The 27,353-nt window shown below is 36.6% G+C and overlaps 1 protein-coding gene across 1 annotated transcript; it reads left to right on the top strand.

Moving 5' to 3' along the window:
* Positions 1-30: 30 nt before the first annotated feature.
* On the top strand, positions 31-26,909 carry NHLRC2 (NHL repeat containing 2). Its single transcript, XM_032695111.1, is given in 17 exon segments — positions 31-397; positions 2,387-2,539; positions 6,065-6,295; positions 6,298-6,486; positions 6,489-6,518; positions 8,426-8,464; positions 8,467-8,546; positions 10,074-10,203; positions 19,398-19,497; positions 19,916-19,941; positions 19,944-20,030; positions 20,033-20,125; positions 20,128-20,141; positions 20,557-20,679; positions 21,718-21,930; positions 23,002-23,227; positions 24,590-26,909. Coding segments are annotated over 17 exon segments (2,163 nt in total). The 5' UTR covers positions 31-234; the 3' UTR covers positions 24,856-26,909.
* The last annotated feature ends 444 nt before the right edge of the window (positions 26,910-27,353 follow it).

The raw sequence follows: 27,353 nt of genomic DNA, 5'->3' as shown, positions 1-27,353 counted from the left end.
CCGCGCGGGAATGTCCACCGCGGGCTCCCTTCGGGAATGTGCTGCTGTGGATACCAAGGATATGTAAAAACAGGGAATAAGTGAGGAGGTCCCGCTTTAAGGCAGGCGCGTTACCGCCTGCCTGTGCTTGTGGTTTATTTTCTTTTCCGATCGCGGCGTTCCGCCCGGCGCCGCGGGCGGTGCCGAATGTGCGGCGCTGAAGCGCCAGGCCCGTAACAGCGGGCGGGCGAGGCGATGGCGGCGGGCGGGCTGGCGGGGCTGCTGCCCGCACAGACACAGCTCGAGTACGCGCTGCTCGACGCCGACACCGCCCAGGAGAAGGAGAACCTGGTCTACCAGTACCTGAAGAAGGTGGACAGCCGGGAGCGGGACCTGACGGTGCCCGAGCTCGGCGGAGGTGGGTGGCGCGGCCCGGGGCCTCCTCGGGGAGGTGGCGGAGCTGCGGCTCCCGCCGTGAGCGCTTTGCCCGGAGGTCCCGCGGCGGCCAGGGCCGGGTGGGGGCGGCCCCGTGAGCCGCTCTTGTAAAGGGCGCTTGTAGCTACAGGAGGTGTCATCCTGGGAGAAAGAACCCCTTTAAACATGATCCCCCTGTTACAAAACCCCCGTTCTTTAAAACTCCTTTTCTAAATCTCTGCTAGCTTCGATAATTTACTGGGTTTAATTTTATTTTTTTTTTTTAATAAAGCTCTTCCTATCTGTACAGTGAATTGGTATCTGTCACCTCTGGTCCTAGTGAGAACCTTACTAACTCCCAGCTTTCCCCTGAGCTCCCTTGGTTTCCCTAAGTATCCTTTAGGATGTTCCCCATCTCTCTCTCCCCATGACTTACCCCTGATTGTCAGTTTACATGTCCCGGATCATACAAATTGGGCTGGAAATGTCATTGACCCTCCTTCTGTGGTTTGCCCCTTTCACACATTTAATGCGCTTCTATATCTCTCTTGTCCTAAGGATGAAATCAAGGGTTAAACCTTGTATGATCTTGCAAGTCCTGCTCATAGTCCTTCAAACCTTAGTGAGGTTCTCTGCAGCTGTTGGAGCTCACATCTGACTGCCAGACAGAGACCTCAGGAGGTGAACTTCAGGGTTAACACATGTATCATGGGAATGAATTATGACTTTTAACCACTGAGCAAAGGGAATTTTCTTTTTGTGTAGATTTGGACCTCTGAATTGAATTTTAGCTTTTGTGATAAATATTGTTTCACTTCCAGTGTTCTGTCAAGACTTATTTTCTCTCTAAAATAGGTAGCCAACATTTTTCATTTCAAGTGCTTTTTAATTAAAAGTATTTTAGTTCTAGTGAAAAGGGGAGCAATGCAGCAAAATAAACTACCCTTTCCTTTTAAAAGTAAAACCCCTATACTATGGAAATAATGCATACACTTGATAAATTATTCTTATTATTGTCACCAATGCTAAATGTATGTGAATTCATTTATGTTTATAAGTATGGAGACCGAGATCAGTCTTCCTCTTAGTGAAACAGAAAACAGCTCCTGCTGACTTCAGCGGAAATAACTTCTGGGGCTGCAAGAACTTAGTTTGCTGAAACTGTCAGTGGAACTTTTGAGGATTTTTAGATTAGTCAACATTCATTTTTTAAGAAAAGGCCTTCAAAAGCTTAGTCCAAGTTAACATTGTATCACATCTGTCTTTTCCCTCTAAGATTTTCAGAAATGTTAAGAGATAATGGCAGACCATATTCTAGGATATTTATTCCTTATCTTGATACCAGCATTTAATGGGATCAGAGGAATATCAGTTACCAGTGAGGAAAGAATACTTTCATGTCTTGTGTCAAGTTGTTAGAATAATTGACCGTGACTCCTGCTGGGTCTATCTGAAAATGTTGTATTTCTTCCCATGTAACAGAATTAATTTATACCTGTCATTTCAAACTTTGAAAATCAAAATCAAATCTATAAGCACAATATTTCAATGATCTCTGAAATCAGTTCTTTACAAAACGGTTGGAAAAATCAATAAGAGTTTAACACTTTCTAACTTTTACTAGCCTTTGTGAGCTTGAAATGGTTGTTACCCATGTGATGTTGTTGGGAGTTGAATAACGTAAATCATGTTTTAAAATGTATGGAATTTTTCTGAGACTTGCATGTTCTTTCAATTAAAAGGTGCCTGTTTAAAGCTATAAACTACACTTTGATAATACAGTAAATCTTGTTAATAATGTTTACGAAGAATTGTGGAACATAAGAATGAGTTGGATAAATACTTTTTGTTTCCTTTTCTATTGAATAGAAAGGAATGTCGAACTTTTTTTTTTAAGTTAAATATACCAGGAGCATTTTGTGTAAATTAGGTATAAGTGTCTGCCTTTCCCTACCCTTTCCCTAACTGGGTATCACTGTTCTCTGAATTCCAGATCTGCAATGGTTAAACACTGAAGGTCCTATTTCTCTTCTCAAAGACCTTTGTGGAAAAGTTGTTGTGTTAGATTTCTTTACTTATTGCTGCATCAATTGCTTGCACCTGCTGCCTGATCTCCACGCCTTAGAGCACCAGTACTCTGATAAAGGTAAGAGTGCTTTGGTTTGCTTGGAATAGAATTTCCTGGCAGTGTTGCAGGCGGAGTAGCTGAGTCACTTTGTTGCTGGTTACTAAGCTCCTGGCAATATTTCAGGGGTGTCTAAAAATGTCTTCTAATCTTTTAAGTAACCTAAAAAAGGTGACTGTGTATATTTCCATCACATTTTTAAATAGGGTTAAATAAAGTGTCTGTTGTGTCTGTATAATTAGACAAACGGGATATGTGCTTAAAATCTGATATCTTTCAATAAGGCTATTTGCAAAAAGCTACTCAATGATGTAAGATGCAAGCTCAAAGTTATTATATGTAACTCTTTACACTTGACTGAGAAGAATACAGTAAAGGTGGTAGTATGGATATAATTAAGATTACTTGGTTTTTTTTCCATTGGAACTCAAATAACAAAATATTTAAGCTTGCTTTAAAATTTTTTTGATATTGGCATCATATTGTATACCATTAATAGTCCTGTATTCTAGAGAGGGAATTATGCTCTTTAATGTCACGTCTGATCTGTCTCCCACTTTGAGTGAATAAAAATGCAGGGTACTTCTGTTTAGAATGCAGTCTCTTGTCATCATGATGACTTGTCAGAGATAAGCTGTGGTTTTACACAGTGTGTCAGCTACTACTTATCATGGATATTTTAACAGACTGAACTGTGATAAAGAACAGTGTTACTTTCAGCCCTAAAATATTGTACTATATGTAATAAATAAAAGTATCTTAAAATGCTTAAGTCTGATTCTCTTTTACTGTTTGGTTGGGATTAATTTCAGCAGCATTTTTTTTCATGTGTTACCTTCTTTCACTAGAAAAAGAGATTGCAATACCTTTGAAATTTACATAGTCTTTTACATACATTTAGAGAGCACTTTGCAGAAGACTCAAACTGATTTTTCTACCTTGGAAAGCTTAGCTGTTTGCTTTGACAAAATTGAAGTGTGGAATAATGTTTCAAATATTAGGAACTTTGTCTAATAAAGAAAAACCTTCATGTCATTTTTTTGAGAGGGAGTCAGTTTTAAGTGGAAGGTGATTAGCAAATGATAAGTGGACTGCTGTGGATATTAGGCATGTTGGGAAGAAGGTGTAGCCTGAGATTTCAGAAGATTACATTGATTATATCATGAACAATATATTTAAATTATAAATATTTTATAGTATAGTTATAATATCTGTTATATAAGGCTAAGTTGTTAAATCAGCTGATAACAAAATTTTCATTTTAACAACCTCTCCCCCCAAGCTTTCTCTTTAAACTGCTTGTACATCTCTATACTGGTGTAGAGGAGGCTGCAGCACTCTGAGCTTAAGGTCCACTTGGAGATGTGTTTTTCTTTGACTTGTATTAAACTTCCTGTCATAGGAGTTACTACTTGAGGAAAGTACTTTGCTGATGGTGATAAATGATTTTTGTATTTGAACTGTCCTTGTAAATTGTTTTTGGATTTGAGCTATCCTGTTCCTGCAGGAACCAGAGTGAGAAAAAAGATACTTGGGTTGAAAGTGGAAGTAAAGGGAAAGAAGAGCAGGTGTGTGGAACATTAGTTTTAAATTTAATCCATTAGGAAGCAGAGGATAACAGTTGGATCCAGGAAGAGATTAAGGTGCTTGATGGTTCAAACAAAGAGAAAAAATTGGATTTTTTTTTTTCACTATAGATCTCTGGTTTTATCCTTTTCTGCTGTTTTCATGGCTTTTTTTTATCAACCCTTCCAGAATTATTTAATCTTTCTTTGCTGTCCTAAGTGTGTAAATCTTAGCATTACAGTAATATTATAAAATATCAAGGCAATAAGGCTTGTGGCTTTTTAACCATTGAAAAATACTTCAGTACATGAACTTGTATCAGTATGCATCTTCTTCACCCAAGATAAATGTGAATTACTAATCACTAGGAGAAAGAGATGGGGAGAGTTGTTGACTTAAGAAACTTGAGAAAGATAAAAGTTGGAAGAACAAAGCATCCTATTTTAACAGAGCATCTATCTCATGATGCATTTGGATCTTTAATCTTTTTTTGAATATTTGAAGGAATACTGCTTATTTTTTTCTTAGTTATAAGAAATAAATTTCTTGATTTTGCATTGTGTACGTACATTTTTGATACTCTGATTACTTTTTATGTGGTTCAGGTGCCCTCTTATGTGGAGTATGTTGAATCTTAAACAATATGATCATCAGACATAAGAAGTTTAAACTTAGGAGAGTATACAGGATGATCCTAAATCATTATAATCATAGTATATGTGCCATAGTTCTATTGTCTGGAACTTCAGGAGATCTGTTTCAAAATGAAGACTGCTTTCCATAGGATTAAATGTCGTCCAGGATCTTTATCTGATATGTTCTCGCTGCTATCTTCAGTGGTGCTATTTCTGTGTTTCAAGTGGCATTCCGAAAGTTATTTTGAACCCCAGTGCATATTCAGTTCATGTTATCAGCAGTCCAGAAATTACTTCTATAAGAGGAAGTACTTTTAATATTCAGAAATAGCTTGGCATAAATCCAGTGTTGTGCTCTGCTGTAATCCTTCAAGTGAAGTGTTTTAAATGGTGTGCATATTGTTATTTCTCAGCATAGCATCCATCAGTTTCCACAAGAATTTTCTTCATGAGGGGGTGTTATGACTTATTTGTGTTGCTCAGGTGTTCACTATAGAATTGTCTTTCTAGCTTTAATGATGTTTTTGAAGGACAAATATAAGCCCTGGTGATGGTCCTTTTACAGTTAAATATTTGACCTGGTGGTTGGAGTTCAGCAGTTAATGACAGTACAACTTCAGCTGTCTGATGTTGCAACATTCTGCAACTATGGAGATGATAAAGACTCTATCAGTTATAGCAACTCTTTAATTCTGTATCTGTGAAATTGTTATATTCAAGACTGCCTGGTTTGTAGCAGGTGTTATTTGTCATTTTGTCACAGTTGTCAGCACTGACATTTTTATTTGAAATATAGAATACTGTGTTGATTTCAGAAGCCTATACATTATTTTTTTGCTGTTTATCTAGAGATAAATATATCAAGGTAACTCTGGACTTCTAGAGTTCAATGTTATTTTTGTGGCTCTGGTTAATGGTGGAAAAAAATTAAATACCATAATTGTGTATAAGACAATCAGAAGGCAGTTAGGTGTCATAAGCATCTGAAAAAAACCCAAAGTATCTGTTGAACTACAACATACCCATAATTATTTTGAAAATATTTTCTACCTTAGTATATAGAGGTTCAGGAACTAAAACAGTTTATGACATACTAAATGTCAACCAGCTGGGAAAGTAATGGTCCTAAAGTTCAGTAATTTCACTGAAGTGTTATTTCCAAGTTTCAGTATTTTCTATACATAGTTTTTTGTATTCCTACTGAGATGTAATTGCTTTTTGTTTGTTTAAATTCCCTGTCATTCCAGAAAGCAGTCAGTCACATTGTGAGATAACTGTGGTTCATTTTTCCTTGTTTTTTTTAATTCAAGTACATTTCAATGCACAACTTTATTTTTCCTTTCAGATGGTCTTGTTATTGTTGGTGTCCATTCAGCGAAATTCCCAAATGAGAAGGTTCTGGATAACATTAAAAGTGCCATTCTGAGGTACAATATTGTCCACCCTGTAGTAAACGACGCAGATGCAACACTGTGGCATGAACTAGAAGTGTCCTGCTGGCCAACCCTGGTCATCCTTGGGCCTCGTGGAAATATGCTGTTTTCACTTGTTGGAGAGGGACACAGAGAGAAATTGTTTTTTTTACTTCTATAACACTGAAATTCTACAAGGAAAGAGGACAAATCAAAGATAACAGCATTGGAATAAAGCTGTACAGAGACTCCCTCCCACCTTCTCCTCTGCTGTTTCCTGCCAAAGTGACTGTAGATAATTCAGGAGAAAGGCTGGTAATAGCAGACACTGGACACCATAGGATTTTGGTTACTCGTAAAATGGACAAATTCTACACACTATTGGAGGTAAGGGTGTATATATATCTAAGTTTATCATAGTAATTTCAGTTTAGGAGTAGAGGATTTCGCTGGGCCTGGTAGGCTGATTCTTTTCTTGAAGGACCTGGCAGTTTATAAGTATTGCCAGAATTTTATCTTGTACTAAAATCACTTTTATTGATTTGGGGGTATATAGTGTAAGACCATCAGTGTGGACTCTGTTAATGCAAAATTGTTTGAGATGCCTAATTTTTTTCATTGCTTTATTGACTAAAGTTCCTGTTTCATGTGATGTCCAGTATGAATTTTGAAAATACATTTGTATTCTTCTGAGAGAGTTACAATGGTTTTAGGTATAAGGGATGTGACATCCGCATTAAGCAGCAAGGTAGGGAAAAGACAGACTAATGCCTCTCTTTCCAATAGAAGAAGAGAATGTTGAATTTTGGTTAAAATGGTCAAAGTTGCATCGTAATGCACCATGTACATAGCTGTTCGGACAGTCCATCTACGAGCAACCATGATAGACAGATTTAGGAAGTGGTCAAATCCCCAAATTATTGAAAACAATGGTTCATTTTGTCTCAGAATCAGGACCTGTGTGCCGATGTGTCCTGTATTACTTAGTCTGGTGTTGACTAATGCCTGCCCCATGGCAGAATCCTACAAACCTCATAAAAATACCAGTGGCACTGCTGTTTAAAGAAAGGAAGGAAAAATCTCTTGCTGTTTGAGGTAACAGTGTATTGGGATAGACAGACTATTTATCCAAGTTAACCTGATTTATCATTAAGGCGTTAGTCTAAATGTAGGAAGTACAGTCAGAATTTCTTATGACAAAAGTGAGAGAATTTGGTTTCTGCTTGATATGTGAGATTAATCTCTGCCCTCAAGTTACCCAGTAGTGTTCTGCTATGGTCATTAAACAGGAATTCAGAGGGAGTGTCCTAATCTCCCAACTGGTACCCGTCTTTCCTCTGGCACTCTGTGCTATTCCCTTCCCTGGGGATATGCACCCTCATGCTTACAAGGGAAACTACTGGAGTCTGATACACCAGTACTTCAGTCCTTCATCTCTGTTAAGGTCTAAATGGACTTCTGACAGTAGGTTGTAAAAGTTTGCGTATTTCAGTGACTCAGTTAAATGACTCAGTGGGCAGAAAATAATGTAATGAAGTTGATAATACAGCAATAAACGTGGGCATGCACAAAGGTTGAAATTGTTGTATTTGCATCATAAATCATGATACACACATAACTCATACCTAAATGTCTCCTGCTGACATATACTGCTAATGCACTTTAAATGCTACTCCCTCTGAAATACGATGCTTACCTTCATACTTTTATGTTCAGGTCATGTTCCATTCTGTTTCTTGATTGTTCTGTGCAGAAGACTGTCACTCCATCATTCTCGCTGTTATTTTGTGTAATTAGTTCCATGTCATCTTTTACCCAATTATTGTTATTAATGAGAAAATGTTGCTAATCAGATATTAGTTTCATTTGTGATTACACAAAAATCTAAACTAATGAAATTAAGTAGAATTTTAGAAATTAAAGTTTTTCCTGTTGGCTTGTTTTGATATATTGGGGAATGGAAGAGCTGTAGTTTTTTGTCTTTCATTGTTGCTGGTGTCCTTCAGTACAATTTTGAACCCTATTTAGAACCTTACTAAGACTTCTCTGAAATATGAGCTTAAAGAAGCAGAGAACTTGTTCAGAATGGGTTCAAAACTTATTAGCACCAGGCTATTTTAATTACATATCACAGTGACTAAAATGAGACTACACAAAATAGTAATGATGTAAAGTGTACAAGGCACTGTGAGAGCAGCTCTTAGAATATGTAATTCTCTTACAGGTTTAAATGTATGGACTTTAAGATGGCTTTTATTAAAATTACTTTCAAGTTTGCTTTGTTTTATTTATAGGTCCAAACAGTGGAAGAAGAGATGGAAAATTTTCAGAGGCAGCTTCAACTCACCACAAGGGATTGCTATAAAAAATAATGTTATTTATGTAGCCGATACAGAAAATCACCTAATTAGGAAGGTAAATTTTCCATAAGGAAACTAAAAATTTAATCTTTACTGTATTCTACTTACGCAAGTGAAAGTTTACACCAAATGAATGACTCTCTGAATATCCTTAATGTCAGGAAGAAAATTTGGTCCAATATCTTATAAATAAATGCTGTTATGCAGGTTTGTTTGGTTTTTTTAAAGGCTACATATACTTTATGCTTCCTGTCAATTGAAGATGAGATGGTCTCCTCATTATAGCATAACAGAGTTTTGTTGTGGTTTTTTTCCTAGTCACTATTACTTTCCTGTTATGAGAAACATCTATTCTTAGTACGGGAAGCAAAAACTGGTTTTGTTTCACTTCCAGTAGTATCAGATTCTTATCTAAAGTTATTGTACTGCTGTGTTTCAGTGAATATCTAAACTTCCTTTAACTGATTGGGTCTCTAAAATACAGGTAACTGCCTTAATATCAGAATTGGCTGCACGTGTATTCTTTTTGATTAAACACTTGCAGAGTTTTAGCATGTAGGAATTGGATCTTACATTTGATTAGGTGAAATTTAAAATAATCAGAAGTTAAGTTTTGGTGATGCAGTATAATGTAGCCTTATTATTTAAAGTATTGTATGCATCTCAGAAGATCTTGTACTCAGATCCTCACCATTATGCCTGATTGGTGACCAAAGTCATTTCTCCGGAGTCCTCATCTTATTAATATTCACCACTGTAGCCTGGTGATCACAGGAAATTAAGTGTTGCAGGTAGCAAACACAGCACAGAACACCTGAAGATCTGGATCATATTGCTTCAGCATTTCCATGATAGTAAGCTGTTCTCTTTCATCGAAATGTGCCATGATGGTATCCAAGAATTAAAGTAACACAATAGCTACAGGAAATTATTTCAAATGCTTGTGCAGACCATAGACCTTGCAAAAGGAGTGCATTTACTGCTACAGAGTTAGAAGATTCTGTATGTGAAAGACTCCCTTTTTACATGATCATCCTGATAATTCATGGAGGTATTGGAAGTCACTTAGAAAGTAAGTGAAAGGGTAAGGAAAAATAAAGGGATTAGGTTGCAGAAATGAAATAAAATCATTTTTTGCTCTAGGGCATGAAATAACTGAAAAAATGATCTGCTTTGCTCAGATTATTTGATATGGAGATGGGAGATACAGTATCTGAGTTTTTACGTCATGTTCCTATAGAATTTTAAAATAAACAGTCATATCCATTGTTTATTTAAGTATTTATCTGGAAAATTGGGATGCTTTCTTCTACAGCTGCCGAGCAAATCTTGACAGAGCAGTGTTAATTTTTGTTGCACGTGGAAGAGAGTTCCAGGCACATGGTTTTCATGCTACCTGCTTCTTCCCCACACTCACGCTCCCTTGCCCATCAGCAAGCATTGTGGTAAAATTAATTATTTTCCTACATAAATAAATACCTGATATTTGTTAGAATTTTTCTGGTTTTGACATCTAACTTAAATTATCTGTAACTTCAGGTTAAGTTTATGTATTCAATGTGTGTCATTTTGCTTCACATAGATTGACCTGGAATTAGAGATGGTGACCACTGTGGCAGGCATTGGGATACAAGGTGTTGATAAGGAAGGTGGAGCAAAAGGAGAAGAACAGCCCATCAGCTCTCCGTGGGATGTGATCTTTGGAAGTTCAAGTAGTGTATCAGTTGAGCTTTAACATCTCATATTTACATATGCATAACTGTTTGCTGTATGTTTCCTTGTTTCGGTATTAATCTGAGATATAAAAAAATTAAGTTTTCTATACACTGAGTGTAAAAACCCTGGTTTCAATTGCAAGTGGTAACTGCAGTTCTGCTTAGGATCCTGAAATATTACTTGATGAAAGAAAATTCTTTTGAGGCAAGTTATGTGGTTAATGGACCCAAATACAAAGGAAACTGTGATTGCTTTTGTTAGGCCAGTGCTTTATGCCAGGATCGCTTAAGCAGCAGCTACATTATACAAGAGGAAGCGTTGTACAGAGTTCCTTTCCTTGACTGTACAGATATGTCTGACCACTTGTAAATATTTGGGTTTAGGAAATAAAAATAGTTTTAGGTTGGAGACCTCTGTTTATTCCTGTTTAGGTGACATAAAATCATTAGGCTCAAGGTCATGATAGAGTCAGTCAGATAGGAGAGGAATACCTCAGAACAAATCTTGGAAGCATCAGGAGGTAAAATAAATCTTTACATAATAGGATGCAAGAATCAGCTTCTGGGGACTTGAGTAGCTTTCTTTGCTGATTCACTTACATACACCTGAAGTTGACATCTCATAACAGCCATGTTTTATTGACTGTGAGGCAGTTTTCTCCTGTTTCCATTTCAATTTAATTTAAAAGTTGCAGATGCCAGTTCTTAACATGGCAGAACAATTCTTTAATGGGGCATAAAACCATTGGATTGTTATTTCAGCATAAAAAGTTGACTTTCATGTTCAGATTTCTCGAATAGGGTGGGGAAGTAGCATGATTTACCTCTAATACCTTGAACAGAGGTCTTTGCAAGTGTAGTAAATTATAACATTTTATTGACATGCAGCATTTGTTAAAAATCTTGGGTCAGTTATGAGGAAGGAAGACATACTCATACTAGGATTAAGGGAACGTAGAATCCTAGAGTGGTTTGGGTTGGAACAGGCTTTAAAGTCCGGCTAGTTCCAACCTCCTGCTGTGGGCATGGATACTTCCATTAGACCAGGTTGCTCAAAGCCCTGTCCAGCTGGGCCTTGAACAAATTCCAGGATGGGGCATCCACACTGGGCAACTTGTGTCAGAGGGCCTCACCACCCTCACAGTAAAGAATTTCTTCCTAATATCTAATCTAACCTGCCCTCTTTCAGTTTGAAACCATTCCCCCTTGTCCTGTCACTCCATGCCCTTGGCCAAAGTCCCTGTCCAGCTCTCTTGTAGCCCCCTTTAGGTATTAGAAGGTGCTCTAAAGTCTCCAGAGTCTTCCCCTCTTCAGGCTGAACAACCCCCAACTCTTTCAGCCTGTCTTCATAGCAGAGGTGCTCCAGCCCTCTGGTCATCCTTGTGGCCTGCTCTGGCCTTGTTCCAGCAGGTCCGTGGAGCTTGTTCATAAATGCTGATAGTGTAGAGATCTTCTGGTACAAATATATTGTCAGTACAGACGGAGTACCACCAGCAGCCTTGAGTACTTAATAAGCAACTAGGATAAATTTAATAAATGCTTTTATTAACATGTCTTCTACCCCCAAAAAAGCCTTTTTTCAAAGGTTTTGTCAGCAACCCTTCCAGTGGAAATTAAGCGTATGGAATCCTACTTGCAAGAGAAAGGAGGAATACCTGAAAGACAATCTCACTGGGTGCACGTTGCTATTAATGCAGGCATGAATTTTGGTGAATCTTCTTCAATCTGATGTTCCTTTTGTGAACCAGTAGACTTGTACGAGTAGATGGTATGGTTTCAGGAGATCTTGAACCAGAAAATCTGATCCCTGTGGGATGTTATTGCAGAGCTGTTTCGCAAATCAGCAAAGAGACTAATAACTGATTAGCGTTTCAAAACTTGAGCTGGTTAACAGAACTATTCGAATATCCTATAATTTTACTTTTAATTTTATGGTGCTCTCTTCTGCTTCTACCAGTAACTGAATATGTTGATACTTTTGAAAGCTCTGCTTGTTAAATGTTAATTGATATGATATTGTTATCAACATGAACATTATACTTACTGAGTTAATCACCTGTAGAAGATTAATCATCTGCACTGTTTAACACTGCTGAATTTTAATAAGCATTTGCATAAAATCACATCTTCAGAATGCACTCTGTTCAGACCAGTGTAGAGTTCTCATCTCAGGTAGAACCTACTAGTCAGTTTTCTGTTTAGATTGCTGCAAAAATATAATATAAACTGTCAGTTAAGAAGAGATTAAATCAATTTAAAGTCTTTTTTTTGGTGAGACGATAATAAGCCAAATAGATAAAATGGGGAAAATATAGATTACTGTAATGGCAATACAAAATTCTTTAGAAAACAATAACCAGAGAGAGTTGTCAAAATGGAGAGTTATACTGAGTAGAATGCAAACAGAAGTCTGTCTCAGAGCATGAGGAACCAGGAGTTTTTTGATTTAATAGTTTGCAGTGCATTTTTGAACAAGCATTTTTTACTGTCATAAGTTGCGGTGATTTCTTTAAGTTTGTTGCCAGACATCAAAATAGTTTGTCAACAATGCAGCAGTATTTGTCAGAGCTGTATTGTTGAGTTGCAGATTGCAAAGTTGCAAATTGCTTGAGCCCAATGGGATCTTCTGTTACTACCCAGTATATTCAAGGATGCATTTGTGCCCCTCAGAGTGCTGTCCTACAACTACATACCCTGTTGTCAATGTTGAAACTGCTATGCCAGTGCCTATTTAGGCATCTGGATGGGTGAAGTAATTAATAAGAGTTTAAAAAATTACTTCTGTTTGCATCTACACAGCAATATCCTTTTTTTCCATATGCTTATATCTATCTCTGTACAAATTGCAAGAGGTAACGTGCACTTCAACAACTTAGGTTCATTATGACAAATTTTAAAAGTTTGACTTTTGTGTTAACTGGTTAGCCTATGGGAAATAATAGCATACTTTCCCATTTTCCTTAGATCTGTGTAGCTGAAACTGTGTGCAGGAGGCATTTTTTATTTTTCAGAAGATAGATTTATAGTTGAGTTTTTTAATATGGATTTTATAATTTTTAAACAAGTGATGTTTCTGAGTTTCCTTTCAATGTGCAGAGCCGTGTTATCAAGAACATGAAAGGGAAAAAAAAAAGGAAGTTTAAATGTTTAAGCTGGTTATGTACTACTGCTGACCTTTTTTGAAGTCTCAAAGGGGAAAGGTTAACTCCTAATTTCCTAAAGAAATTTTTTTCCTGTATTGCTGATATTTCTTGAGGTTACTCCTACATACAGTTTAGAGTATATATATTAATCAATTAAAAGACTTCATTGTTTGTTTAAATTTTTGATATATAGTTGTTGAGAAATTAAAAATTGTGAGAAAAGCTTTATGAGGATGTGAATAGGTTAGTATTTGGAACAAATACTACTAAGTGGCGTGCTTTTAAGCATCCACATAGTATTTTCGTAAGTAGGGCTTTGTTGTCCCATTTTTTACAAATGCTGAAGTCTGAGACAAAGAGATTGAATGTGAAACACCATTTAAAAGAAAGTTGGCACAAATGTCCCCCTTTAAGGCAGGGGAATTAGTGCAGACAAAAAACACATGGTAGGACTCAGACAGACAGTATTCTTTCTTGTCATCTCTTTTATTTCTTTAGTTGGCCATGAGCTTGTGTTTTGCCCTCCCATTAAAATTCTTGAATGAACTCCATGGATTAAATTCTGGCTTTATTGAGGGTGGTGCTGAAATTTGCATTGACACCGATTGTGCGGGAAATAGAAGGGGAGGGCCGGCAGCTTAAAAATACATTATGAAATTACTGTGTGCTTTCTCTGTTGTCCCCTTCTATTTTTATTTAGTGGGTGTTGAAAGCAAGTGATACTTTAATGCACAGTTGATTTGAGCATGAAATGTTCTTGATAGCTGCATTCTTGCTGGAAGGAACAGGACAATGACTTGTGCTTGGTGACATAACCGTGTGTTTCGCATTCCAAAATCTGGTCTTAAATTGCATGATGTAAGTTTATAGACACTCCCAAGTACAGTATTGGTCATGTTTTCACTAAACCAGCTGGAAATTTTTACGTCAATTTAAGTTTTACATAGATATTATTTAAATGAAAGTACAGTACCTTATCACACTGGTACAATTTTTATAGCCCTTAAAAGGCGAAAGTATGTAAGATTTTTTTTTCCTCTCTGTGTTTCTGCTAGAGGATTATTCAGTACCACTGCATTCCAGAGCAAACTCTTTTTTTCTTTTTTTTTTTTTTCTGAATTACTCGTGGTGATTCTTCCCTAATTTTACCAAAAAAACCCCAAAACAATAGTCACTTAAGCAGTAAGCAATTAGCACTTCCTGGGTGAGCTCAGATCGTACATGAACTGTTTATGTCTGAACATGTCTTCTTGAGTGGGATCCTAAATTACTTGTAAATAACAATTATTTTTTATTTTAAATTCTTGAAATTTCAAAGAAAAATATTCAAAAAAAAAAAAAACTAAAGATAGGGCCAGTTAAGTGCAAATTTACGTAGGTTTTTTTGTTTAGACTGTTTAAAGTGAAAGTCTTTAAAATATGAAATAAAAAGTCAGTGCAGGCTGCAGTGAAGCAGTACCTTACCCAGTCTTGTTTTGGGGGGACTTCTGAAGTACATCTTCTTCTGTACGTTGTCTGAGTGGGTCAACCACTCATACTTGACAAAATCACAGAGAGGGACATATAGATTTAACATGTCCTAACAAATTTATGAACGGTTCTGTACTGAGTTGGGGTTTTTTTTTCCTTTAAGCATTGGGGAGAAAACTGAGGAGAGAGAAACTTTTGGAACTAGTAGCTTTTTGTGTGATCTGCCCAAAAGAATTTATCTCTACAGGAACCGAGTTAAACTGTTGCCTGAATGCTCTGTATTCTGAGCCAAAACTTAAGAGATTCAGGGTTTGTGGTATAGTAATAGCAACAAAAGTTGTTAGTATTTCAGATCAAGAAATTAGGTACCTATGTTAGTATTTTAGTATCATGCCTTTGATATACAAAGACCAAAGTCTTAATGAAAGGGTGTATGGGAGTTGTGACTCAATATTCAACAGTAATCTCACAATTTAGTTTGACAGACTACTTTTTCTAAGCTGGATTTATCTACATCTTGACAAAATGCATGATGATGAGGATTACTTTCTGCAGTAAAAGAAGCATTTGGATTAGCAGAGTTGCCATCTTAACAGTTGTCAAACTTAGAATAATTTTGAAGTCTATGACTTGAAACTATAAAAAAATTATGATATTTGTACCTGGAGTGATAGTTCTCATTCTTTTTGTTCCACAGTCTATAATCTTGTTCTATGAATTAAATGTATGCTCATGATAAAGAAGCTAAAACTGCAAATCATATTCTAAAGACTAGTTGAGATATCAGATACAGTTTTTATTGCAAAATTCCAGATGCAAAACTGTTGAAAATAAACATCCATAGCAAGTCGTGGAGAGGCTTTGTCAGGCATGCTGAAGTCAGAACGAGGCACATTTTTTAACTGTTACCATTTGATGCTGAAAGTGCTTGTGAATGTGGAATGTGGGTGTTGGAAGTCAAGAGAGACTGTGGTGCTGAAGTCAAGTGTGTTGCTGTACTTAATTAGGAATGAGTAAAACACATAACAAGATTTAGCTTTTTTTTTTAGTAGTTTAGTTATGTATCCCAACACTAAATAATCCAAATTTGTTCTTTCATGTTTACAAATGCAGTCTCTTCTGCTTTGGATTTTTTAAAAAATATTTACTGCCATTACAGCTAGAAGGCCTGAGTTAGAAAACTTGTGAAAGAAATAAAAAATATTTAATTACAGTCATCATTTTTACCTCCCTGTTATCTCCCATTGTATGACATCCCTTTGATATCTATGTCCAAGGATTTCCTTAGTGAGAGAGAAGGTATGTTAATTAGGGAGGAAAATTCCAGAAGCATTTTATTTCATGAAGGGTTATGCTGTTTGCACGAGCAACACAATATGAAAGAGTTCCAGGTAGCACAGGAAAAAAAAAAGAAAATTAATTTTTAGTTGTCCGAAAAGGATGATGTGTGCTTGTAACAGTCCAGACTTCCAGTGCAAAAGCATGCCTTTAGGGCTTTGGTGTCTGTCTCACTGAAGAGGAATGATGATTCTCTAGTTGTTCTGTGAGTCAGATTTGCATTTAATTTGCTAAATTTCCTTGACTTAAGAGAAGGTGAGATGTGCATTCACTGTGCATAGAGGCAGTGTGCCTGTCTGGTGTTGTATAGCCCCTTTTGCTCCTTGAGAATTTGCAGGAGATGAACATACCTACTGATTTCTTCCTTGTTGGCTTTTTTATTTCCTTTAAAGATAAAATTAGGACAGGAGTAATATTTTCAGACTTCAGTCTATTTAGAAAATGTCAGTGGTGCCAGCCACAAAATGTAACTTTGATTCCCAGGCTTTTAATTCCCAGACTGGAAGCAAGCATGCAGTCCCCAGATAGGAAAGCTGGAAGTGTGGGCAGTCCTGGGAATGGAATCCCTTCAAACAGATGTTGCTGTTGGCTGGTGCAAAACAAAATCATTTCTGTGCATTCAGATTGACTCACCGTTAATAGTCAGCAGTGTTACTGTTTGAAGTTGTGCATGTGTACAGACAGGAATGGGAACTCTTAAAACACAGATGTATAGAAGAGGCACATTCAGGAGCTGAAACATCATATAATTGCTGAAGTATCATGATGTGGAATACTGATGCATTCAGAGCTCTGGTTCAATATTAGTGAATGTTTGTAACATAAGCATATCACATTTGCAAGCCATACCTCACTTTGATACAGGCAGCACTAAAGATAAGAAAGCACATACCCTAATAAGGAGAAACTACACTGGATTTTTAAAACAGCTCAAGATAGGTTGGAATGTAGTGCTTAATTGAATAAATGTAAAGAATTGCTTTGTTCTTTTATGTTGTTTTATAATAAGTTCTTTAAAATAAATTCTTTCCATTCAGGGATGATAAGGAGTTATGATAATGATGGCATTACCATAATTTTACATACTGGTTCTCTCTGGCCTGCTTCTCCTGCAAGAACAGCACAAGGATAACAAGCAGTGGTGACGTCCTCAAACTACTCTATCCTAAAAGAAAAAGTTTTTCTCTCTTTGTTTCAGAACATAAAGCATTGAATATGTAGTGTGAGGACCACTGTTTGATAAAATACCTTAGCTGTGCAGCTATAAGCATTAGTTTTACTTTTATGGTTTATATAATTTTTTTAATTAAAGCTCTGACATATTTTCCACAGTTGAGTATGCTCATGCAGTTTCCATGCTTGTATCCATTCTCTTTGTTCTAATGGCCATCCAGTAGAAAGTTGAGTTAAAATTTATGATGGTTATGGAGCTCTACTTATTTTACTGCCTTGTTCTCTAGTTGAAGAAAGGATCTTTATCCCTTACATATTCAGTAAAATTTGAATTTGATATTGATACTTTTTCTTATATTTGAAAGGTCTTTTAGTGTGTAGAATTAGAGTAAGAAACCTTTTCAATTTTCGACACATAGCTGCCACAAGGGAGTTCTCAGTGTGTGGTATTAGTGAATTGGATAGATGGATGGAACAGTTCAAGTCTTACTCCTTCATATAATTGGTGGATAAAGTGAATATTAAATAATTAACAAAGCACTCTTTGAGATTCCTCAGAATGAATTGCACAGCATAGCAAGATAAAAAGCTCACTTTGTGAATAGACCAGTGATTTTAACATTTTTCATTCTGGAGTACTTAGAATAGTAACATCTGAAAAGTGCAAGATATGCATAATGGAAATGTAAAATCCTAAAGCTGGGCATTTACTGTATAGAAAGTATGAAATGATCTCATAGGCTGTTTTCTCAATTTAAATCTCTTAGAAACAAGCTCTAATCAAAAGCGATTTTTTGGGCAGGGAGGTGTTGTTCTGGGTTTTTATTATTGGAATGTTTTTGGCACTGTTGGAATCTTGGTAGCATTTCTAGTAACTCATAAATTGTTTTGCAACTCATTTTTCAAACCTTTTTTGCTCAAAAAAAGCTTTTAGGTACTTTGCAAATTTGACTTTTAATTTTGGAGCTCTAGTTTATGTAAAAAACATGGGAGCCACATGGAGGTGCAGGAAAGAGTCACCAGAGTTACTTTGATAACAGTCTTGGAAACTTGTATCTTGATCCAAGAAACTGAAAAGGCTGAAGATAAACTACATTAAATCATACCACTTCTATTCTGCAGAGAGCTCACAGTATAAAAAAATTGATCTGGAGACAGAAGTGCCTTTTTTCCCCTTCTTGCAGTGTGTAGTGTAGGAAAGATTTATGATTAGAAGAAAAACAGCAGGATCTCAGTTGGGAGAATGGTGGTAATTTCATTTTTTGGACTAACTTCTCAGGTTGATAGTGCTTGCAAGCATTTCACATAACATTGCTTTTATTTTGAAACTCCAAAATTTTGGTGGGAGAAGATTATCCATGAGGTTATTTTCAGGAACAGCTGTGAGATACTTAATGCTTCATAAATTCATGTGAATAAAAGGTTTCTGTGAGCAACTTGAAGGTATTTTTCTGTTGAGTGGCTAATGGTTATTCCAATACCTGATACGTTCAATTAGAAAAAGCATGTTTATATCTTCTCTGACTAGATGGGGCATGTTAGAAAGATAATAGTGTCCCCATTTTAGTGCAGTTTTTGAATATCACCGTTCTGTTCACAAAGATTTTCTTTCAAAACCTGTAAAAAACTTCCAGTAGTTTTTTGGAGTATATCATTTTGTCACTAGTGTAGTAAAAAACCTCAGATTGCACTCCCCAAAACCATGCTTAGAAAGATGTATTATTGTTGGCTGGTATGAATCAAAAAATAACAGGTGAAACAGACACAATAGCAAAATGTTGCAAAGAGCAAATCCCATTTGAAACATTGCCTTTATCAGGTAGGGATATTAAAACCACTATCTTCATAGCCCTGGAAAAAAAAACCAGAAGAAAAATAGCAGGTTTTGGTAGATGAAAGATATTCTCTCTATTTCTTTTAGTCTGTTTTTTTGGTTGGGTTTTATTTTCTTCCCCATGGCAAAATGAGCTGGAGTAGGAGGACAGCAGGGTTGGTTTGATGACTTGTTGTTTTAAAACAATTCCAAAATGGTTTTTTTTCATCTGGCATATACATCCTTTTTAAAAGCTTCAGGAACTCAGGAAGATGATGTTTTATGGATAGCAATGGCAGGCACCCATCAGATATGGGCACTGATGTTGGAAGATGGAAAACTACCAAAGGGAAGGTAAGCAACCATGCTAAGAGACATGTGAAATTGCTGTTTGTCGTGATAAACAGCTTTCAAACCCAAAGAGAGAGATAATCAAATTAAACTAAAATAATTTAGTTTAAAGCCGTGTGTGCTTTGAAGTCTGCCTGCTTTTTCCCACTCTGTTGGATGAAATTAAAGATACTGCTTTTGCTATACAGCTATGACTTGGTAAGGTGCATTCATAATAATGAATGTTACTTTTCCTTGCATTTGCCAAGTTACCTAGTAATGAATGATGTACTGAGGTGATAAAAACGTTAGCACAAAAGCATTGAATGATTCTTTGTGCTGCAGTACAGTTGGTTTTATAACTCACAAGTGTAGCTTCTATTTGCATAATGTCTGAGATATTTCAGACTCAGTATTGAAATTGGGCCCTATTTTCCTTTAGTGATTTAAAGAAAGGAGTCTGCCTTCGGTTGCTGGGAGTGGAAATGAGGAGAACAGGAACAATGCATACCCACACAAGGCAGGCTTTGCCCAGCCTTCGGGGCTGTCCCTGGCTCCGAGGATCCCTGGAACTGCCTGTTTGTGGCGGACAGCGAGAGCAGCAACCTGCGAACCGTCTCGCTGAAGGATGGAGCGGTGAAGCACCTTGTAGGGAGAGAGATCCATTGGTAATCACTTCAAACTTCCCCACACTGCCCTACTAATATTCCTCAAGCCTGACCTGGAGGAACCACTTTGGGGTGAGAGGGTAAATCAGTTTCCATGGCCATCAATTTCTAACTTCACTGCTTGGAATGCAAATGTGTGCCAGTTGTGACGCTCAGGTTGTAGTAGTTATATTTAAAATAGCCAATTTAATTGAGCATCATGTGGTCATTAAACCAGCTGGATTCATATTTATCACTTAGATGTGAGAGTTTTCATTTCCATGGTTAGCATCCACACTTCCCAGTTTTTAATATCCTTTTAAAATTGTCTTGTTTTTTTTTTTTAAGTCGGTGAATTTCCATTTAATTACAATCATTTACATTCATGTCAACACTGAATAATCTAGTGTATTAATTAAATAAAACACGTTTTCAGAATTTGTTTGCCTTTGGTGATGTGGATGGAGCGGGCATAAATGCAAAGCTGCAGCATCCCTTAGGAGTAACATGGGACAAGAAAAGAAAGCTGCTCTATGTGGCAGATTCCTATAATCACAAGGTAAGCATATAGTAACTTGTTATATACAGACATTGGAATTTGTATTACTACAAAGAATTGTTTAGTAACATACAATGATTGTGCTTGTTTCTGTCAAGCTGAGGAAACTAATTATGAGAGTTTCTTTGTGGGTTCTTCTTTCCTTCCTTCCTTCCCTATGGGTCCTTTTATTTACCATTGTTTTGCTGTCACATTCTTTTGTGTTGATGTGATGGTCTCTTGGGGGAGATGAATTTAAAGTGCCAAGTTACAGTTCAGACTAAAGACTCTTTCCTTGTGTCTCCCAAAGATTCTGAAGTAGAATAAAAGAGCTAGGAGTGCTTAGTAAAGAATACTGCAGGTTTGATAAAACTGAGAGAACAAAAGGACTTGCTTTTCCCTTAAAAAAGCCACCCAAGTTTTGAGAAGAATTATGAGTTGCTTCCATGGAACTCTGAGAAGCAAGATTGTTTTTTATGATTGTTCTTATGTGATGTTTTGTAAACATTCATGTCTAAAACTGTACACTGATTATATGTGTTAAAGACAAGTAATTAGTTTAATTTGAGGAATAAGGTATATAACACTAACTGCTTATCAAAATTTATGTGGCAAATGATATTTTGTTTTAGATATTGTATAAAATATTGTAAACTTTTTGTTACTACTTTAAGAAAAAAAATACATTTCTTTTTAGAAGAAAAATAATCTAGAAGTTAGCCTGCCAATTCTGTTATACTCCTACTGTTTCGCACATGTTTCCAGAAAGGCAAAAAACATTAGAAAAACAAGCCATTTTATATTAGAGAGGTAGATACCTTTGAAATTAGGGAAAGGAACACTGAATGAAGACCAAAGGAAGAAGTAAAGTCCATCAGGGAATGGGGAGGGCAGATGGGACATGTCACTTGTTAAAGAATGATAACTCCAGGATGCGCAGTTAAGGTAATAAAAAGTTAGTGCTATCTTCTGAAAATGTGGGACATAAGATAATACAGAACTTTTAAATACTGCTGGGGTTTTTTCAGTGAAGTTTTTTTGTGTCTTTGTTTGTCTTAGATTAAGGTTGTAGATCCCAAGATGAAGAACTGTGCTACCCTGGCAGGCACAGGAGAAGCAGGCAATGTTGTTGGTTCCAGCTTTACACAGTCAACTTTTAATGAGCCAGGAGGTTTGTGTGTTGAAGACAATGGCCGCTTGATGTATGTTGCAGACACAAATAATCATCAGATTAAAGTGCTGGACTTGGAAACAAAAATCTTTCCATGGCAAGTAATATTATTAAACAGGCTGATAGTGATGTTCCTTGATATAAGTTTAGCAAGTGGTATAAAAATGATATAGCTAACTTTGGGTACAGTAGCTATATTCACAGAGTGTTCTGTGATGATCAGGCAAATAAACATTGTCCATTAGCAGGGCTGTTGAAAGCTTTGGTCTTTGGAAAGGCAGCTTTTGAATGAAAGCAGAAAATGACAATCCTCTAGAAAAGAGTAACACAGAAATATGAGTTATTAAAAAGTACAGCCCAGTTTTTCAGTATGAAAAGCATTTCATGAGCACTTTGTAACAATTGGAAGTTGAAATCAATTACCAAAACCTATAAAAACTGTAAGAGATGATTTTGGGAGGTCAGTGACTTGAAGCAGGATACATAGTGGGCTTCCAAATTGTCAAATCAAAAGCACTGTCATAATTGAGCACTGCTGTATTTGCTTCTAAAAAAAAACTGTGCTCCTCTCCGTCTTACACTGGCACTATGTCATAATGATTTTTTCAAATATAGACATACTATATATGTCTATGATATAATGGTCCAGCTGTGTTCTTGTATGTTTCTTGCGTTTAATAGTACATAGTCTTAATGTGTGTTTAAATTTTCATTTCATAAAACGTGTTGGTGGCTTTTCTGGGAAACTCCCCTCTACTTTACTGTGCAATCTGCGTAGTTAAAATCTTGGATTTTACTACCAAAGCATGCAGTTTACCACCAGATTAGAAGAAAACACCTTTACATTTTATTTCAAGTAAAAATGTAATGCAACTGTTAAAATGTTAAATTAAGGGATACTCTAAAGTAGTTACGGATTTTTTGGTTTTAATAGTAAATATTGCTTTTATTTGGATAAATCAGAGGGTTTTCATTTTAAAAAAAATATTTCATCCTTCCTTTTGTTTTTGTAGTATTATTGCACTCTGTCAGAAAGTTTTAGGCCAATAGCCATAATATCATGTGTCATTTTTCCTTGTCCTTGTCAGCTTTGAAACTGTAATTGTATTGTGAAAGCCCATTTGCTTTCAGTACAAATAAAAATAAATATTTCACTTGATTTCTTCTTATAGTTGCCTATCCTGAAGCCAGAAGCATGTGATGTTCCAGATAACCTGCCTGTACAAAAGGATAAAATAACAAACCTTCCAAAACTGCCTAAATCCGCACCAAATGTTCAACTTCCTGCAGTAACTGTAGCTCCTGGGCAGACAATTCAGTTTTTACTAAACTTGACTCTTCCTCCAGATTCAAAACTGAATGAAGAAGCACCCAATTCCTGGTTTATCACAGCAGAAGGTAGCGTGCCTATGTTTTATCAGTTGAACAGGACTAGTTAAGATAGGGTTATATCATCATGTCCTGCAGTACAGGGGATCTCAGTCTGATGAATCAAGATGTCCCTCACAGTCCTGTGTTCCCATTTGACCTTGTGATGCAATACGTGGTATTTAGAGTTGATACATTTAACAGCTGGAGTGCAAATATTAGCAAAAAGCGAACACCTGTTAGACTGCTTGGGCTTGAAGTATTACATGCTGCATTATTTTATGTTTTTTAAACTTCCTTGGAATGAGCTGCCAGAGAGGGCTTGAAAAGGTACTGATCCCCTTCAGTGCTTGCCCTTTGTCTCTATGTACAGCTCATTCCAGACCTACTGTCTTATTTCTGGGAGAAAGCTTACCATGAAGACAAAGCATATTCCTGAAAGAAATTCCTTTTTTCTGGCTCTTGTCTCTTCCAGAAAGTATTTGAAATACATTTATACCTAAGCGCTTTGAACCTCCTTTCTTATAATTCATATTTGCAATTATACTTGTAAAATACTATACAGACATTGCAGTGTGTTGTATGCCTTATAATTTAATGTAGTTTCTTATCCCAGTTTGTGATTTTGGAGTACAAATAGGCTGTTTCCAGGAGAGTTGGCATACTTTTTAGCCTACAGAATCTCCAAATATTGTTGAAGTAAAGATATATGTGATGGCTTCAAGGGTTAGTAAAAATTGGAAATGTAAGCAAGTGAAATTTGTCTTTTCAAGCTCATAAATTTTCAAGCTCATAAATACCAACTTTTAGGTATTTTCTAGAAAACCAAAAAGAGCATTTCATCCATCTCACAGTAAAATACAGAGTACAATGCAGTGAGTTAAGTGTATGTATTGTGCAAGTCATTTTTCAGTTCATGTGCTCTCAAATATTTAAGTAATGTAAAACTCAAGTTTTGTTCTCACAGTCAGCCTGAACATTGCTATAGTGCACCAACCCACTGGTAAGACCAGCACTGCTGTTTGGAAATGTCATAACTTGCCTGCAGTTTTGTGCATTTATGGCAGATACTTTACCTGGTGTATTAGATCTCTGATACAAATGTGGGAGTGTATAGAAGAAATTGCAGTTCTATTGCAGTTGAGTAAGATATGCTGTATATATACACCTGCAGTGCTGATGCAAAGCTGTGAGTCTCTCCATCTTTAAATGACTGATAAAAAAACATTTGTAAATTACTTTCGCTTTTTTTGTTGTTCACAACTGGAAAAATCAGGAAGGAAATCTCTGCTAATGTCTCATGTGAAAAGAAAGTCCTTGTTGTCATGTTTTATGTAGGTTTCGGACATGATGTTAAATACCCTAATGATAAAATTTTTTGTTCGCTTACAGATAATATGTGGTTGCTTCCAGGACAGTGTCTGACTGGAGAAATCAAGGATGTTTCCTGTCAAACTGTCATTCCCTTTCAGTTACCCAGGAGCTGTGTGTCAGCTGAAGCTGTCCTGGCTATCAAAGCGTGCCTCTACTACTGCAGCAAAGGTAGCAGTGCCTGTATGATGAAAGGAGTCTCATTCAGCCAGCCTTTACAGATAACTGGTACCAACCAAGGCAGCTCAACTCAAGTTGAACTGATACACACATTTTTAACCAACTAACCCAAAGCCAGCTAATTTCATACTTCATTTTGCTATCCACCATTTCTACAGGATAAAGTAAAAATAGATAACTTTTTTCTGTTTTTTCCTGAAATGTATGACAGAGCTAAGAAATAATATACCTGCTCAAATAGAGTTCCCTACAGCTTAATGGGAAAATTTATCATCACAACCTCATTTCTTTACATTACAGTAGCAGCAATAACATTGTAATACTGTAGACTCTGCTGCCAGTTGTGGACATATTGGATGTCTGCCAATCTAAGTAATGAGCAACAATTTTTAGAGCCCTTTTGAAAGAGCTGGTGTTACTTTGTGATGTTACTGTAAGCTCTTTGCACTGGACATACTGTTAGAGTAGCTAGATCATTCTGGACTAACAGTTCGAAATTCCTTTCGTGCCCTTATTAAATTGTAATAGAATGTTGGAAGGAATAGCCTCCTTCTCCAGTCTGTAAAAGAAGTATCTTGCTTATTTTTCTGTAATGACATTTATGACACATGTATTTTGAAAATACATCTTAAACTAGGTGCAGCTCTAATTTTATGCAAACTGAGTAACTGCTTTAACTCGATGTGACCGCCTTATATGAAGAGCGTAGGTTCATGGAAAATTTTCTGTGAAAGGAAGTGTTCAAGTTTCTACGGAAGAATTTCATGGTGATTTCTAACAAAGAATGTGCCTCTCTGCAATGTATATATATAAAGAGAAAACACCACAAAACCATGCTGGAGCTTTTCTGATACATACCAATTTACATTTTATAGAAGGTGGTAGATAATGGTTGAATATCTAAATGGCAAAAATTAAATGTCAACCATTTCAAGCAGGGTGAATCACTTTCCTATTTTTATGATTTCTCTGTAAAGACTTGTGTGAAGTCTTTGGTCTTGAAAATATGATATTGTGAAGAATATTATACTCTTGAAGCCTGATTCAGAGTCTTTTGAAGTCACTGTTAGTCCCCACTTTTGTAATGGCCACTGAACCAGAATTGTATATTTAATAATGGATTATTTACATTCATGTTTAGAGGTTCTGATCTTTTGCTAGAAAAATGGTAACCCCTAACCTTTGTGTCAGGTGCTTGAAGCTGTATTGCAAAACTCTACCTTTAGTGGTTAAAGGTTTTGCAAGTAAAATTCCCTCAATTTGCCACAGTAATTAGCAGGAATATGGGGGGGGTGTGTGTGTGCAAGTTTCTTACTTGAACTAGAAGAGTTTCTACCATGCCTCAGTGGTAATTGGATTAGGCTCCTTCTCTGGTCATGATGATCAGTGCTGAGAAGATGATTTTAAGTTTGAAGATAGTATTTTTCACATATTAATAAAGTGCAGTAGTGAAAGAATTTTTATACAGTCTTTTCTAAAACAGTCACCATTATTCATGACACTTGTCAGTAAATCCCCAGTGTCAGTTGTTGTTGCTTTTTTTACTTAAAGACTAACTGAAATTGGTCATGAACCCAGGAGTATTGTTTTAAGGGAACCATATGGGCTGGTGTGGTTTTTCCTTCCATTGAAATGCCAGTCTATCTGAGAGTTCTTTGTGGTACCAGAAATGGTTGTTATCTCACCTGTCAGTAAGGCAAGGGCTGAACTATTATTTTCTTGTGTTTGGTTTTTAAGCAACTTTCCTAATTCAGTGTTTCAGCCTCTCAGTTCTCACATGCCATTTTGAAGAATGAAAAAGCTTTGCTACTTTGTTCACAGATTGCAAATTCTGCTGGAAGATGAAGATAAAGAGGCTGATTTGGGCATGTATTATTGTTTACACTTTAGCACAACTTTCACAATTTTTTGTCTGTTTACCTTTGGATAGAAGCCAGGAAACCTTAGATCAGCGTCTAGATACCCCAAAAATTTTCTGTTGCTCTCTGAAAAAAACAAGCATTAGTTTCAGAAGTTCAGAATAAGGAACCAATTTGTTAGTTATCTTGAATGTGTAATTCATCAGGTGGATTTTTTTTCTCATTTTATTGCATCATAGAATGGCCTGAGTTGGAAGGGGCCTTAAAGATCATGTAGTTCCAACCCCCCCTGCCATGGGGACACCTTCCACCAGCCCAGGTTGCTCCAAGCCCCATCCAACCTGGCCTTGAACACTTCCAGGGATGGGGCATCCACAGCTTCTCTGGACAACCGGTGTCAGTGCTTCACCACCCTCACAGTAAAGAATTTCTTCCTAATATCTAATCTAAATATACCTTCTGTCAGTTGAAGTCATTCCCCTATGTCCTATCCCTACATGCCCTGTAAAAAGTTCCTCTCCATCTCTCTTGTAGCCCTCCTTTAGGCACTGGAAGGTGCTATGAAGTCTTCCCAAAGCTTTCTTCAGGCTGAACAACCCCAACTCAAATTTTCAGCAGGAATGACGTATTTTTCTATTTTAGTTAGATAAGATCAAATTCTCCTGTATTCCAGTATTAAAAAAAAAAATCTGTTTTGTTATTGACACTGTTTAATTAATGTTGCCGTAGGGGAAAGACTGTATTCC

This window comes from Chiroxiphia lanceolata, chromosome 8, assembly GCF_009829145.1.
Source record: "Chiroxiphia lanceolata isolate bChiLan1 chromosome 8, bChiLan1.pri, whole genome shotgun sequence".
NCBI classification, from domain to species: domain Eukaryota; kingdom Metazoa; phylum Chordata; class Aves; order Passeriformes; family Pipridae; genus Chiroxiphia; species Chiroxiphia lanceolata.
The sequence above is the reverse complement of the archived record's forward strand: the minus strand, read 5'-3'. Positions and strand labels throughout refer to the sequence as shown.